Genomic DNA, 16,189 nt, shown 5'->3' with positions numbered 1-16,189 from the left:
ATACAGATACAACTGATTGGTTCTTCCTGTCACATGACTGAGCTGCACCTGAGGGGGGGGCTGTGGGGCTGGGGGGGGGGGGGGGGGGGGGGGGGCAGAAGCATCTTTTGTTCACAGACATTTTCCTCAGATTTCTTCATTTCTGCTGAGTCATGGTGAGGAGAGGACGACCCCCCCCCCCACCCACACACACACACACACACACACACACACACACACACACACACACACCTCCACCTCTCTCCCTATACAACACCAACATGTTGCTGTGAGTCAGTTCCTCCTCCTCCTCCTCCTCCTCCTCCTCCTCCTCCTCCTCCTCTCATTGTCTCACCTGAGCTCAGGTGCGTTGGAGCCTTTGTGTCTTTGTGTCTTTGTGTCTTTGTGTGTTAGTGTGTTAGTGTGTTAGTGTTGCTGAGCTCTGGGTGGAAGAGGAGCGATGGCGGCTGTCGTCCTGCTGCTGGTTGCCGTGGCGTTGCCGGGGGCTCGGGGCTTCAGCTCTGGTCTGGTGACGGACAGCTGTGAGGACCTGAGCCCCCACCACACCGGACTGAGCCCCCGGACCGAGCCGCCGCCGTTCACCGTCACCGTGGAGACCAGCAGCTCCTCACCGGGGGAGTTCACAGGTAAATCACTGCTCTGCTCTGTTAAAGGGCCAGTACGCGCACTCACCTGAGGAGAGACTGGGCAGAGTCTGAGTTTCATAGGATAGAATATAATAGAATAGAATGGAATAGAATAGAATAGAATAGAATGGAATAGAATAGAATAGAATGGAATAGAATAGAATAGAATAGAATGGAATAGAATAGAATAGAATGGAATAGAATAGAATAGAATGGAATAGAATAGAATAGAATAGAATATAATGGAATAGAATAGAATAGAATGGAATAGAATAGAATAGAATAGAACGGAATAGAACAGAATAGAATAGACCGAATCTCCTTGTTGTTTACATTCTACTTCCTGGTAGAAAACCAGCTGTAATGTGAATGAGATCAATAGTAACGAACGAGAGTTTAGCTATATATCATATTTTTCACGCCCTATCACCGTTTAGACAAATCTGAAATGATTGAAGAAACATTACTATTTCTGTGTGTGTGTGTTTTGTGTTGCTATGTGTTGTATTTATTCAGTTTGGGGGAATCACAGTGTCTAGAAAGCATCAGTGGCTCAGCTGACAGGGACAGCTAACGGTAGCTAAGCTAACGGTAGCTAAGCTAACAGCAGCTAAGCTAACAGCAGGACGTCAGCTGTTAAAACCCTCCCGTTGTGGGACACCACATGAAACTACTCCAGTTAGCTCAGTCATGTTGGAACTCAGATATCCGCTGGAGAAAATATTTTTTCATGGAGCGTTTATTGAGTCACTGAGTTATTAAAGTTAAACAGGTAGCTAACCGTTAGCCCAGCTAATCTCTGATAACCATGACTAATTACAAAAATGTGCACACAGAAATAGTAATGTTTGTCCAATCATTGGTTTTATAAACTTTACAAACATCAGATTAGTCTAAACGGTGATATAGTGACGTGAAAAAGTAGATATATATAGCGAAACTCTCGTCCGTCACTATTGTTCGAATGCTGGTTTTCTACCCGGAAGTAGTTGGAAACAACAAGGAGATTCGTCCTATAGTACTTTATTAACCCTTTGCAGGAAATGATGGTGTCACAGCAGCTCAGATAGAATAAAAAGTGTGTGAATGGGTGAATGCGATGAACTGTAAAGCGCTTTGGGTATCGTTCAGGTATAGTAAAAGCACTATATAAATACAGACCATTTACCAAAAATACAGATACGACAATTAGGTGAATAAATAATAAGAATAAAGCGATGATATTAAAGGTCCAGTGTGTAAAATGTTGGTAATGTTGTGGAAGTTTTTAGCCGTTTGCTGTTGGTGAATAATGAAATAGAGATTTCTGCTGGCCGACATGTTTTTATTTCCTTGCAAAGAAAGGTCAGTTCTAACCTGAGCGGTTATGGTAAAGAAAAGACCAAGACAATGGGGAGACCTGAACACTTATACCTGAGGAACGCCCCCTCCGGTGTGTTCCACCCCCCTTTGTCTGCTGCAGGGGCCGGTCCTCTACTCAGACAGGGTTTTCACACTGCTTTGTCTGCTGTAGGTATCGGCACCGACCCCCGAGGGTGCATGGGGCATTCTGCAGGGTGAAGGTCTAGACATGAAAATACACAACAAACAAAAGGAGTTCTGATACCAAACAGGTTTTATTTTAACAATAAACTTGACAATTATTACACACTGGACCTTTAAAGATACATAAAGACATATTTACAGTAATGAAGTTGGTGCAGGATGAACAATTGTGCAACTTAATTAGTGTGAATGCTGAAAGCAAGAAGAGCACTATTGTTCTTCTGTTCGGCCATTTTCTTCCGCCTTTTTACGGTCTTCTTCTAGTCCTTCATACTTTGTGCTATTTCAACAATTCATATATCAAAACGTGCAGCTTTTTCTGGACTTTATCGGATGTATTCAAATTTTTCATACTTTTTATACTTTTTCAAATATTTAACTTTTTCTGATTTTTTTTCTCCCCCATAGAGAATGCATTGGAACAGTCTTCAAACTCTTCAAATCTTCTTACGTCTTTCAGCCACTAAAGCTTCACCATACTTTCTGCTAGAGACTTCATTCAAATTCTGAGCTGTAGACAAACTTCTAATGTATTCATCCTGTGTGTACAACTTTTTAATAGCTTGTACCGTTTTTGAGATAAATCCTTTAAAAGCACATGAGGATTTCTGACAAATTTCACACTTTTCAATGAGTGTGTATGGGGTTGGGTCAGAGTGGGTGACGTCATCGTAGAGTTCAGGAGATCCAAAAAAGCGACTGGAACTTTTCTTCTGAAACTCCCAGCAAAGCTACAAATGACACTCTACACTCATGATTTTGGAAACAGTTTGTAGCCACGCCTGTCTTCTGTCTCACAATGCCGTCAAAAATGCACAGAGACTCAGAGAATAATTTAAAATATTTTTTAAATGCAGCCTGGTTGCTCTCTCTCTGCCATTCAGCCCAATGCAATTTTTTTCACAGCAGAGTAGCAGGAGCTCAACTTTTTAATTCGCTGGAATGGGCATTATACTTTGTTTGATTTCATCAAAAAATAGCCACAAGTCACAAAAAAGTCCTCTACTTACTTGTTGTGGCTCATTTCTACTCTTTTTTTTTTTTAAGCATTATTGAAAAATCTCACATTCATCAAAGTCTCAACCTCTCTTCTCCACAACTCCACTGTAGTGTAGTGGGTAAGGTGGCCGCTTGCCAACCCCAAGGTCACTGGATCGAATCCAAGGGGAGCACCCTTGTTATGTTATGTTGAATTCTGCTCCCCTCCCCCACCCTCAATTGGTTACAGGTGTTCGTTAAGAGACTCATTAATTGCTTGTGCCACAGTTTGCAGCACATCATCACATTACAATGACAACATGCTTATGTCTATGCTCTCTGTGGCGAAGTGGCAGAGTAAAGGTTTAGTGATCATGAGCTCATGGGTTTGATTCCTGCCTCAGCCATTTAACATCATTGCTTGACTTTTGATTCAAATTATTCAGCTGTCATTGGACAATCTTTGATTCCTCATAGTATAAAGCTCATTGTAACTCAGGTCCTCTGTGGCCATATGGTTAGTGTGTTAGGTTACCACTCATGGAGTTGCGGGTTCAATTCCTGCCTTAGACATGTTTCTTGTATAAAGTTTAAAGTTGTATGCCATTCCGCATGTCTTTGTCAATTTCTGCTAATTCTGCATGGTTCAGCATTGGGTTTCAGCATTCACACGCATGTTCCGTTAGGAAATGCTGTTTTTAGTTTAATGTTCAAGTGCAGGTCAACGTTAGACTCCTCGCAACTCACTGACGTCGTGTGTTATTAGATGACATCACTGTTTGTACTTTCATGTTCATGTTATTGACTGAACTCTGTGTGTGAGGGCTACGTGCTACATGCTACGTGCTACATGCTAAGCTAACTAACTGTGTTGTGTCTCAGTGCAGCTTCGTGCTCTCGGCTCTTCACTCTTCACTGGTTTCCTGTTAACGGCCCGAGGGCTAGATGCTACATGCTACGTGCTAAGCTAACTAACCGTGTTGTGTCTCAGTGCAGCTTCGCGCTCTCGGCTCTTCACCCTTCACTGGTTTCCTGCTAACGGCCCGAGGGCTACATGCTACGTGCTACATGCTACATGCTAAGCTAACTAACCGTGTTGTGTCTCAGTGCAGCTTCGCGCTCTCGGCTCTTCACCCTTCAGGGGTTTCCTGCTACGGCCCGAGGGCTACATGCTACGTGCTACATGCTACATGCTAAGCTAACTAACCGTGTTGTGTCTCAGTGCAGCTTCGCGCTCTCGGCTCTTCACCCTTCAGGGGTTTCCTGCTAACGGCCCGGGAGGTGGGGGGCCGCTCACCTGTCGGCTCCTTCAGCGTGACACCAGGACACGCCCAGCTGCTCACCTGCAGCCAATCACCTGTGAGATAATATGAGTCACAGTTTGTTTATTCAGCCAGAATATTATGGTCTGTTTGACTCTGAATGAAAACATTAAAGGTCTAGTCTGTAATAATTGTCATAAAAACTCATCTATTCTAAAACAACATGAATCATGGTGTGTGTGTGTGTGTGTGTGTGTGTGTGTGTGTGTGTGTGTGTGTGTGTGTGTGTGTGTGTGTGTGTGTGTGTGTGTGTGTAGGACTCGGCGGTGTCTCACAGCTCAGACTCTGAGAAGACGTCCGTCCAGGTGACCTGGAGATCGGACGCTGCAGATGACAGGAAGTCCGTCCACTTCCTGTGAGCTCCAGTGAAACTTCTTCTAACTTCCTGCCCTTTCCCCTGCTGTTATGGCGCATTTCCACTAGCACGGCTCGGCTCGATACGGCTCGGCACGGCACGGCTCGGCTCGGCACGGTTGTGTTTCCATTACAACTGAGTATCACTAGTGCCGCCGTGACGTCATTTACACGGCGCCGAGCAACGCTCTAAACTCTGTAAATATATAACTTTAGCAACATTTGAAACATTTTCAGGCGAGAAAGTAGTCGTTTAGATCCCCAACGTGTTGAAAAACTGACAAAATACCAGCTGTTTACAATTTTGTTTCAACGAAGTCGGCGTTACTAAAGCTAGCCGTAGTGAGCAACGCACTTCCGGTTATTTTCACAAAATAAAATACCCGTTGCCTTTTATCATAAGGAAAGCCATTACGATAGAATTGGTGCTTTTACTTTGTAAACAGGAAGTGAACCTACCCTCGCTGTAGCTAGCTTTAAACCGCCGTTTTGACTCCTATGCTCTCGTCCCGTTAACGGCATTTAACCGTTCAATATGCCTTACCGGAGAGTCTACCAGCTCTGAGATCGGCCTGGTTCATTGTAAAACATTTATTTATTGATGTAAATGTGGTGTTTTCTGTGCGTACAGACCCCAAGGCAGTGCTGCTCTTCTGTCTAACCACAAACAAACTTCTGCTACAGCCACAATTGTTAGATTTCATCAATGAAACCAACATTTAAGAGTTTAACCAGCCGGTGGTAAACCTCTAAAAGCCATCGGGGAAGTTAATTAGCGGTCTGTTCTCCTCGGGGTGACGGTGGTAGGCTGGCCGGCGGAGCACGTCAGGAGCCGGGCTGCTGCTTCTGTGATGAACCGGTCGCTGCTCGGACCTGGAGCTTCACTTCTCCGAAAAACATCGGGGCAAACTTCTAAACAGCCGTCGTTTGGATAAACTAACCGCACATGGGGATCTAAACAGTTACTTTCTCGCATGAAAAAATATTAAAACTTAATAAAGTCACGTAATAACAGAGCCAGTCCCAATATTAGAAATTCTCTGGTAATAACAGGCTTCAGCAGGAACTGTTGTCGGTCGTCGCTTCCAGTGACGACACTCATCGGCCAATCAGTGGAAGGCAGTCGGCTGACGTCACGTTTTAGTAACGCTTCGGCTCGCTTGGAACCAGGGCTGAGGTGATACCAAAAAAGTACCCGGTTGCAGGTACTGCGTGCTAGTGGAAACACGCAATAGCGCGCCGAGCCGTGCCGTACCGAGCCGAACCGTGCTAGTGGAAATGCGCCATTAGACCGGCCTGCCCTCCCTTCCCATGAACCAGTCTGCCATCCAGTCCTCCCATTAAGCTGGTCTGTCCTCCCTTCCTATGAACCAGTCTGCCATCCAGTCCTCCCATTAAGCTGGTCTGTCCTCTCTTCCTATGAACCAGTCTGCCACCCAGTCCTCCCATTAAGCTGGTCTGTTCTCTCTTCCTATGAACCAGTCTGCCATCCAGTCCTCCCATTAAGCTGGTCTGTCCTCTCTTCCCATGAACCAGTCTGCCATCCAGTCCTCCCATTAAGCTGGTCTGCCCTCTCTTCCTATGAACCAGTCTGCCATCCAGTCCTCCCATTAAGCTGGTCTGCCCTCTCTTCCTATGAACCAGTCTGCCATCCAGTCCTCCCATTAAGCTGGTCTGTCCTCCCTTCCTATGAACCAGTCTGCCATCCAGTCCTCCCATTAAGCTGGTCTGTCCTCTCTTCCTATGAACCAGTCTGCCACCCAGTCCTCCCATTAAGCTGGTCTGTTCTCTCTTCCTATGAACCAGTCTGCCATCCAGTCCTCCCATTAAGCTGGTCTGTCCTCTCTTCCTATGAACCAGTCTGCCATCCAGTCCTCCCATTAAGCTGGTCTTTCTCCTGGTTTTCCCTGTTAAAAGGGTTTTCCATGGAGTTTTTCCTCAGTGGATGTGAGGGTCTAAGGACAGAGGATGTTGTTATGATGGGATGTGAAGCCCTTTGAGACAAACTGGTGGTAACAACGGGCTATAGTAATAAAACTGCCTTGTCTAACTTCTCTAACCCTGGACGGCGACTAACTGGTTCTGGTTTTATCTCCACAGAGCCTCCTTTGTGCAGAACTTCAGGACCTTCTGGGTCGGAGTGACCAGTCAACCCCTGACCTTCACTGAGAGCCCCACCCCCCCCACACTGACCACCACCAGCCCCCCCACACTGAAACCCACCACCCCTCCCACACTGACCACCACAATGACCACCACCAGCCCCCCCTCACTGACCACCACCACCAGCCCCCCCTCACTGACACTCACCAGCCTCCACCCCAACACCACAACACCTCCACCTGCTGCTGGTCCCAGCCCCCCCACATTGACCACCACACTGACCACCAGACCCCCCAGACCGACACTCACCAGCCCCCCCACACTGAAACCCACCACCCCTCCCACACCGACACCCACCAGCCCCCCTACACTGACCACCACCAGCCCCCCCCTCAACACCACGACACCTCCACCTGCTGCACCGGTGAGTACACAGAGAAAAATAGCTGTACAGAAATGTACTCAAAAGGATACAAACCCTTTTTTAGAGACAAATTTGAACCATTCTGGAACATTTATGTGCCTTTTCTACCCCCAGAAGGTACACATAGGTATTCTAGAGTACAGTAATTGGCCCTATAGGCTACAGTAGGACAGAACTGTACCTTTAAGTACAGAAATGTCCCCCTTCTGTACCCCTATTGTTCTCTGTGTACCAACAGGAGCCTCACGTCCAGATCCAGATGTTGATCACAGAACAAACAGAGAGAGAAAACACACCAAATACCAAAAACATCTGGCTCAAATTAAACTAAAATAAACGGATGTTTCTGAATCTTCCTGCAGCTGAACATCTCCAGCTCCGGCTGCGGCGTGAAGAAAGTCTGTTTCAGTCGACCGTCGGACTGCGACCCTCGACTCAGCGCTCAGTGTTACTTCATGTCGGCCATGATGGCGTCGCCCAGTGACGCCGCCGTCCGCTACGAGCTGACGGGTCCGTCTGACGGATACATCTCGTTTGGATTCTCAGATGATCAAATAATGGTAAATGAGGCTAATGAGGCTAATATACATGTATATAGATATATGTATATATTTAAAAATCTTCGAGGCCTCGGTCATTTTCTCCAAAACCACTGGCCCGATTTCAACCAAACTTCTGCGTTGGACTCCTCTCGGCCCCCAGATGACATATCCGAATTTCAAATTTTGAATACGAGCGGTGTTTTGTTATTGGACTTCTGTGTCTAGTCACAGTTTGTCCATAACGAACACCATGTTGGAGCATAAGGGTCCATCAGTGCACGTGGCACCAGGACACCCTAGGCCGGAGATCGATGATCGACTTTGTAGTCGTGTCATCTGATCTCCGGTCGTATGTCTTGGACACTCGGGTGAAGAGAGGGGCTGAGCTGCCAACTGATCACCACCTGGTGGTGAGTTGGATCCGCTGGCAGAGGAGGAAGCTGGTCAGACCTGGAAGACCCAAGCGTATCGTGAGGGTCTGCTGGGAACGTCTGGCAGAATCCCCTGTCAGGGAGGTCTTCAACTCCCACCTCCGGGAGAGCTTTGACCGGATTCAGAGGGAGGTTGGAGACAGTGGGTCTCATTCATGAAACATGAGTAAATCTGTGTGTAGATTTGCACATAAAAGCTCACTCTACTAAAACTCTACTCCGGATTCATGAACAGTGCGGGAAACTCAGATTTGATCGTAAACACGTGTGTAACTTCATGAATGCCAACCCATCGTAAACTAACAACACGCCCCCGGTGATCAGCAATTAGCATAGATCTCCATACATGAATAGCCATATAAGGAGATCCTGACCACCATATTAGGAGGTAGGTGCATCCTGCTCACCTGCGGCCATGACGCAAACGAGGAAAGAGGGAGAGAGAAAAAAAGAGAGATCACGGATCAAAGTCATTTTGGGTGAAGTGGAGTCCAGAAAAAATATTTAATTCTCTTCTGTTAGTAGTGGTGTGACTGGGACAGGTCAAAGGCTGGAGGGAAGAAACAGATTTAGTGAATTAAGTAGGCCTATCCTTGGTTGATTAAAGAACCGTTTAAGAAGTAAAGCCAGAATAGTTAGATATGAAACGTGAAAAAAAAAAAAAAAATACACACAACTATAGAGCTACAGCAGCGACGGGAGGAGGAGGTTCTTCACAGCCTCAGCTGTAGAGGAGCATGGTTCTATCAACACATGAAGTTATATAGGCAGGTTATATTCTTAGAAGCACCAGCCGTCTGTCACAGCTCCACCCAAACCGGTGCCGACTGCGCTGCTGCGCAGGGTGAAGTGTGCGCCCACCGAGCGTATAATGTAGCAACACAAAAAAGTTTTTTCCGGTTTTATATCAGATTATTATCATCATTAGATGGAGCCTTGACGTGTTTGTGCGTGTCCAATCCCTAAAACGTCTCTCTCTCCAAATATTTCTAATTGTTTGTCATGTTTAAATTACGTGTTTCAAAGGCGTCGGCGTATTTTGAACATGAGAGAGAGTAATACGAATTAAAATTGTAATTTTCAACTGTGAGAAGCAGTATTTATTTGCATTCCTACATTTACACAAGCGCTACACACAGTCCGGAGCAGGTGTAGATTTTGTGAGTAGCTACGAAAAAATCAGCACTACTAAAAGATTGATGAATGCGGAAATCCACGTAAATTTGCGCTGCTCAGGGTTTACACACAAATCCGTGCTGCTCACGTTTCATGAATGAGACCCATTGAGTCTGAATGGACCATGTTCTCCACTTCCATTGTTGACGCGGCCGTCCGGAGCTGTGGCCGTAAGGTCTCCGGTGCCTGTCGCGGTGGCAATCCCCGAACCCGGTGGTGGACACCGGAAGTAAGGGATGCCGTCAAGCTGAAGAAGGAGTTCTACCGAGCCTGGCTAGCTCGAGGGACCCCCGAGGCAGCTGACGGGTACCGGCAGGCCAAGCGGACGGCAGCCCGGGCGGTCGCGGAAGCAAAAACTCGGGTCTGGGAAAAGTTCAGGGAGGCCATGGAGGAGGACTACCGGTCGGCCTCGAGGAAATTCTGTCAAACCATCCGACGCCTCAGGAGGGGGAAGCAGTGCTCCGCCAACACTGTTTACAGTGGAGGAGGGGAGCTGTTGACCTCGACTGGGGAAATCGTCGGGCGGTGGAAGGAATACTTCGAGGATCTCCTCAATCCCACTGACACGCCTTCCGTCGAGGAAGCAGAGGCTGAGGACTCAGAGGTTGATTCATTCATCACCCAAGCTGAAGTCACTGAGGTAGTTCAGAAGCTCCTCAGTGGCAAGGCACCGGGGGTGGATGAGATCGGCCCTGAGTACCTCAAGTCTCTGGATGTTGCGGGGCTGTCGTGGCTGACACGCCTCTGCAGCATCGCGTGGCAGTCGGGGACAGAGTCTCTGGACTGGCAGACCGGGGTGGTGGTCCCTCTCTTCAAAAAGGGGGACAGGAGGGTGTGTTCCAACTACCGGGGGATCACACTCCTCAGCCTCCCGGGGAAAGTCTATTCCAGGGTGCTGGAGAGGAGAATCCGGCCGATAGTCGAACCTCGAATTCAGGAGGAACAATGCGGTTTTCGTCCTGGCCGTGGAACTGGACCAGCTCTACACCCTCCGCAGGGTGCTCGAGGGCTCATGGGAGTTTGCCCAACCAGTCCACATGTGTTTTGTGGACTTGGAGAAGGCTTTCGACCGTGTCCCACGTGGCATCCTGTGGGGGGTACTCCGGGAGTATGGGGTCGGAGGCCCTCTGCTGAGGGCTGTACGGTCCCTGTATGACCGGAGCAGGAGCTTGGTTCGCATGGCGGCAGTAAGTCAGACCTGTTCCCGGTGCGTGATGGACTCTAGCAGGGCTGCCCTTTGTCACCGGTTCTGTTCATTATTTTTATGGACAGAATTTCTAGGTGCAGCCAAGGGCCGGAGGGGGTACAGTTCGGGAGCCACTTGATTTCATCTCTGCTTTTTGCAGATGATGTGGTCTTGTTGGCTCCCTCGAGCCAGGACCTTCAGCATGCACTGGGGCGGTTTGCAGCCGAGTGTGAAGCAGCTGGGATGAGAATCAGCACCTCTAAGTCCAAGGCCATGGTTCTCGACCGGAAAAAGGTGGCTTGCACCCTCCAGGTCGGGGGAGAGTTCCTGCCTCAGGTGGAGGAGTTTAAGTATCTTGGGGTCTTGTTCACGAGTGAGGGGAGAATGGAGCGTGAGATCGACAGGCGGATCGGTGCGGCGGCCGCAGTAATGCGGTTGTTGTATCGGCCCGTCGTGGTGAAGAAGGAGCTGAGCCGAAAGGCAAAGCTCTCGATTTACCGGTTGATCTACGTTCCCACCCTTTCAAACAAACTTTTGCATTGGACTCCCCTCGACCCCCCAGATGACATATCCGAATTTGGAGAAATTAGATTTTTGGTCAAAAAAACGTTTTCGACAGCCGCGTGGGTTAAACCACATTAAAGTCTGGACCAACAGACTCTCAGCCTCAGACGTCGTCATGGCCGCCTTGACTCACCTGTTTCCTGTCTGTCGTCAGGGAAACGACGACATCTACGTCTGTGGTCTGGGCAGCGACGGTCTGGTGAAGTTGCAGCGCTTCTTCTCCACCGGTCGGACAACGCCTCAAGCCTCTCCTCTGGTACAAACACCTGCAACACCTTTAACACCTTTAACACCTTTAACACCTGTAAAACATCTGTTTAACTCCTGTAACACCTTTAACTCCCGTAAAACATCTGTAACACCTTTAACTCCTGTAACACCTTTAACTCCTGTAACACCTTTAACTCCTGTAACACCTGTAACGTGTGTAATCTTCCCGTTCCCGTCGTCAGGGAAACGTCTCGGAGGTGATGATGTCATCGGTGGGTGGAGTCATCAGCTGCTCCTTCACCTCCATGAACGCCGTCTCCGTCAGGACGCGCGGCCTCGACGACTCCTACTACCTCCTGTTTGCTCATGGGCCCAGTAACCGTGGTAACCAGCAGGACTAAGAGCCCTCAGGTCCACCGAGACCTGGACCCGGAGCTCTGGTCTGGTCTGATCTGGTCTGATCTGGTCTGATCTGATCTGATCTGGTCTGATCTGGTCTGGTCTGGTCTGATCTGGTCTGGTCTGGTCTGGTCTGGTCTGATCTGGTCTGATCTGGTCTGATCTGATCTGATCTGGTCTGGTCTGATCTGGTCTGATCTGGTCTGGTCTGATCTGGTCTGATCTGATCTGGTCTGATCTGGTCTCTGTCGCCCCCCTGCAGGTCTGATCCAGATCCACACGGACGCCTTCACCAGCGCCGACAAGGTCCTGGTCTCCAGACCGCAGACCGCCGGACACGCCGGACAGCCCGCCATCATCAGAGCCCACGGTGAGACCTGATCCACATGAGACCTGGTCTACAGGTGAGACCTGGTCCACATGAGACCTGGTCTACAGGTGAGACCTGGTCCACAGGCTAGAGAGGCTAGACCTGAGACCTGGTTCTGGGTCAATGAGGACTCGTATTCCCCTTTTCCACCAATAGGAACCTGGTACTGTACTAGTTCGGTGCTGGTACCAGATAGTTACACTGTCTATTGGCGCTTTTCCACTTCACTTGAGGTGAGGGATCCCTCCTCTGTTGCTCACCCTGAGGTTTCTCCTAGTTTTCCCTGTTAAAAGGGTTTTCCATGGAGTTTTTCATGCACACAGCTCTTTTATTTTTATTGATCAGTAGCGCGGTAGCGTCCACAGAAACTACATTTCCCCAGGCACTTGGTACATTTCTCTGGTGGGTAGCTTCAGTGTAGTGAAGCTTCATTTCATGTAGAGGAACTTGTAGCTTAGCTCACTACATTTTCCAAGTAGCTTGCCCAACACTGCCGGTACCAGGTACTAGGGCCGTGCTGCGCTGTTGTGTTCAGGACTCTGCTGGTTCAGGACTCTGAGACTCTGAGACTCTGAGAATCTGCTGGTTCAGGACTCTGAGACTCTGAGACTGTGTGACTGTGTTCTAGGAGCTCTGATGGTGGCGGTCTGGACTCTCTCCGGCTCCGTGGGGATGGCGGCGGCGAGGTACCTGAGGGGCGTTGCCAAGGGAACGACGCTGTGGGGCAAAGACGTCTGGTTCCTGGTGAGACGAGACGAAGACGATGGACCAGAGTCTGAAGAGTTTCCTACATGTCCATGTCTGACATGTAGACAACCCCTACATGGGTTAGGGTTACTATGTCTGACGTGTCCTCGTCTCTGTCTGTCCTCCAGATCCACGTCTCCGTGATGAGCGTTACCACGGCAACCACCGCCGTCGCCTTCATCCTGCCCTTCTGCCACGTCCGGACCTGGTCTGGGGTGAGAACGGTTCTCCAGGGCTGTGTCCGAAACCACTCCCTCCTCCCTCCTCCCTACTCACTAGTGAATTCAATATAGTGACTCACTGGTCCAATAAAAAAACACTTTCTGACACTACTCCACCGCACAGTTAATGACGTATTACGTCGCGTAGCCTAATTAAAACGTTCCAACCGCGATCACTACTTCATTTATTTGGTAGCTACACAGGTCACTACTTCATTTATTTGGTAGCTACACCGGTCACTACTTCATTTATTTGGTAGCTACACCGGTCACTACTGCATTTATTTGGTAGCTACACCGGTCACTACTTCATTTATTTGGTAGCTACACCGGTCACTACTTCATTTATTTGGTAGCTACACCGGTCACTACTTCATTTATTTGGTAGCTACACCGGTCACTACTGCATTTATTTGGTAGCTACACCGGTCACTACTTCATTTATTTGGTAGCTACACCGGTCACTACTTCATTTATTTGGTAGCTACACCGGTCACTACTTGCATTTATTTGGTAGCTACACCGGTCACTACTGCATTTATTTGGTAGCTACACCGGTCACTACTGCATTTATTTGGTAGCTACACCGGTCACTACTGCATTTATTTGGTAGCTACACCGGTCACTACTTCATTTATTTGGTAGCTACACCGGTCACTACTGCATTTATTTGGTAGCTACACCGGTCACTACTTCATTTATTTGGTAGCTACACCGGTCACTACTGCATTTATTTGGTAGCTACACCGGTCGCTCTGGGCCGCTGTGGTAACGGCCATCCGTGACCACAATGCATGATGGGATATCTTGCTCCGGTTAGTGACCATCGGATGTTCACTACATGTGGTGGTGAATTATGGGATAGATTCAGTCACTAGATAGTGAACATTAATAATCACTAAACATTCAGACACCACTACAACAACTGGTCACTAGATAGAGAGGAGGGGGTTAGGACACAGCCCTGGACGTGTTCTCCAGTTCACCATGTCCTCCTCTCCGTAGGGAGCTCATCCTGTGTTGGGTTGCCTGGTGATGATCCTGACCTTCCTTCAGCCCATCGTGGCTCTGCTGCGCTGTGGACCTCAACACCGTCTGTAGGCACTGGCAGTGTGTGTGTCTGTGTGTTGATGTGTGTGTGTGTTGACATGTTTGTGTGTGTGTGACGTGTTTTGGGGGCGTGGCCAGGTGAGCTGCTGATCAGTTGTTTCCTGTTTCAGGAGGTTTCTCTTCTACTGGTCTCATGTTGTGAACGCTGTGGTCATCAAAGCTTTAGCTGGTAAGATCTAACCCCCCCCCCCCCCCCCCCCCCCCCCCCCCCCCCATACACACACACACACACACACACACACACACACACACACACACACACACACACACACACACACACACTCTAACCCCTCCTCTCTGTGACATCCCAGTGGCGGCCATCTTCACCGGCCTGAGGCTGATTGACAGCAGTCCAGAGCAGTGGCTGGTGAAGGTGATGGGAGGCTGCGTGGGCTGGGAGCTGCTGCTCTTCATCCTCATGGAGCTGCACAAGGCTCACAGAGCAGGTCAGTTAACCCCCCTTACCTCCCCCCAACCCACAGAGCAGGTCAGTTAACGCTAACCCCCCCCCCCAACCCACCCACAGAGTTCACAGAGCGGGTCAGTTAACGCTAGTTAACCTTAACCCACAGAGGTGACGGTCAGCCCTGTTAGTGTTTGTGTTTGTGGTTGTTGTTGTTGTTGTTTCCTGCAGCACTTTTAACTTTGTCTTTTCTTTTAATCACAGATTCTTTGGAACCGACCGCGGTGAGAAAAACTACTTACTTACAAAACTAATATTACCAATAATTAGGGCTGGGTATCGGTACTGGATACCTGAAAGGTATTGACCATAACAACCCAGTACCAATTACTATTGAAACTGCGCCTGTCAATCGATACCTCCAATCGATTCTTTTTGTACCCAGAACAAGAAAAAAAATTACTGTTTCTATGGTTTTGCTCGCAGCCAATCGCTGCAAGTGTTCTTCAATTCAATGTGTGGTGTGATTGGTTCGCCACCGCAACAACAACAGTTCGGTCTCTCTTTCTCTCTTGTCCGTCACTCACATTTGATTTTTTTTAATTGAATGACTATTCGTTGCCAATTTCTAGTAAAAATCTTTTGAATGAGGAGTGGTGACATTCATGCAACTGATTGGCTTCTTTTACCATGATCAGTATCGAATGAAGTTGAAACACTTATCACTTGGTATCGGTATCATGTTAAGGGTACTGGTATTGAAACGATACCCAGCCCTACCTGCTGTTTATGATGCGATGTTGGTGTGTTTATGATGGGATGTCGGTGTGTTAGGTTTCAGTCGGCCTCCTGCTGGGGGCGCTCTTCCTGGTGGGGAACGTCAGCTTCCTGGTGGCTCTGCTGGTGGGAATCGGGACGTCATGATGAATGAAGACGATGACGATGATGATGATGATGATAAATATACAGTATACAATAGGGTTATATATATTATATACAGTATATGTCACCAGGGATTTATTTTGATACTAAATAATAATAAATGAAACTTCCTCAGGTTCTTCATCCTCTTCTCTTGTTTACTGAACATAAATGATCTGAACAAACTCCAGAGTCTCACGTTGTTTTTCTTTTTAAATATTCTTTTTATTGCCAAATGCACATTAGATAGAACACATCAAATCAAACATTTATTTAAAATGCTGCAGTTGTTTATTATCGAATATTTACACTGGATTCAAACTCATGTACAGCAGCTGGTCTGCTCGAAGCTGATTGGTTCATTAGTCACAGTTTATTTATAAAGCTCATTTACAACAACCTCAGTCGACCAAAGTGCTGAACAACTGCAAAGGCACAACATGGTTCATCATAAACACTACAACAACCAAAACACAACAACACAAGGGACAATAGTCGATTTAAAACAAATTTAGATTAAAAAGTGTGTGTGTGTGTGTGTGTGTGTGTGTGTGTGT

General features: G+C 48.0%; 1 protein-coding gene across 1 annotated transcript; it reads left to right on the top strand.

The window, feature by feature from the left end:
• Positions 1-439: 439 nt before the first annotated feature.
• Positions 440-15,635, top strand: LOC311003460 (putative ferric-chelate reductase 1; the record flags this gene model as incomplete). Its single annotated transcript, XM_083995227.1, has 17 exons — positions 440-626; positions 4,372-4,508; positions 4,729-4,826; positions 6,926-7,352; positions 7,467-7,469; positions 7,591-7,599; positions 7,715-7,912; positions 11,406-11,507; positions 11,704-11,845; positions 12,123-12,230; positions 12,859-12,974; positions 13,106-13,192; positions 14,204-14,295; positions 14,419-14,477; positions 14,620-14,754; positions 14,976-14,995; positions 15,546-15,635. The coding sequence occupies 17 exons, from the start codon at positions 440-442 to the stop codon at positions 15,633-15,635; spliced, it is 2,010 nt and encodes a 669-aa protein (XP_083851353.1).
• Positions 15,636-16,189: the final 554 nt, after the last annotated feature.

Source organism: Trachurus trachurus (assembly GCF_905171665.1).
Source record: "Trachurus trachurus genome assembly, chromosome: 20".
Classification (NCBI taxonomy): Eukaryota; Metazoa; Chordata; class Actinopteri; order Carangiformes; family Carangidae; genus Trachurus; species Trachurus trachurus.
The sequence above is the reverse complement of the archived record's forward strand: the minus strand, read 5'-3'. Positions and strand labels throughout refer to the sequence as shown.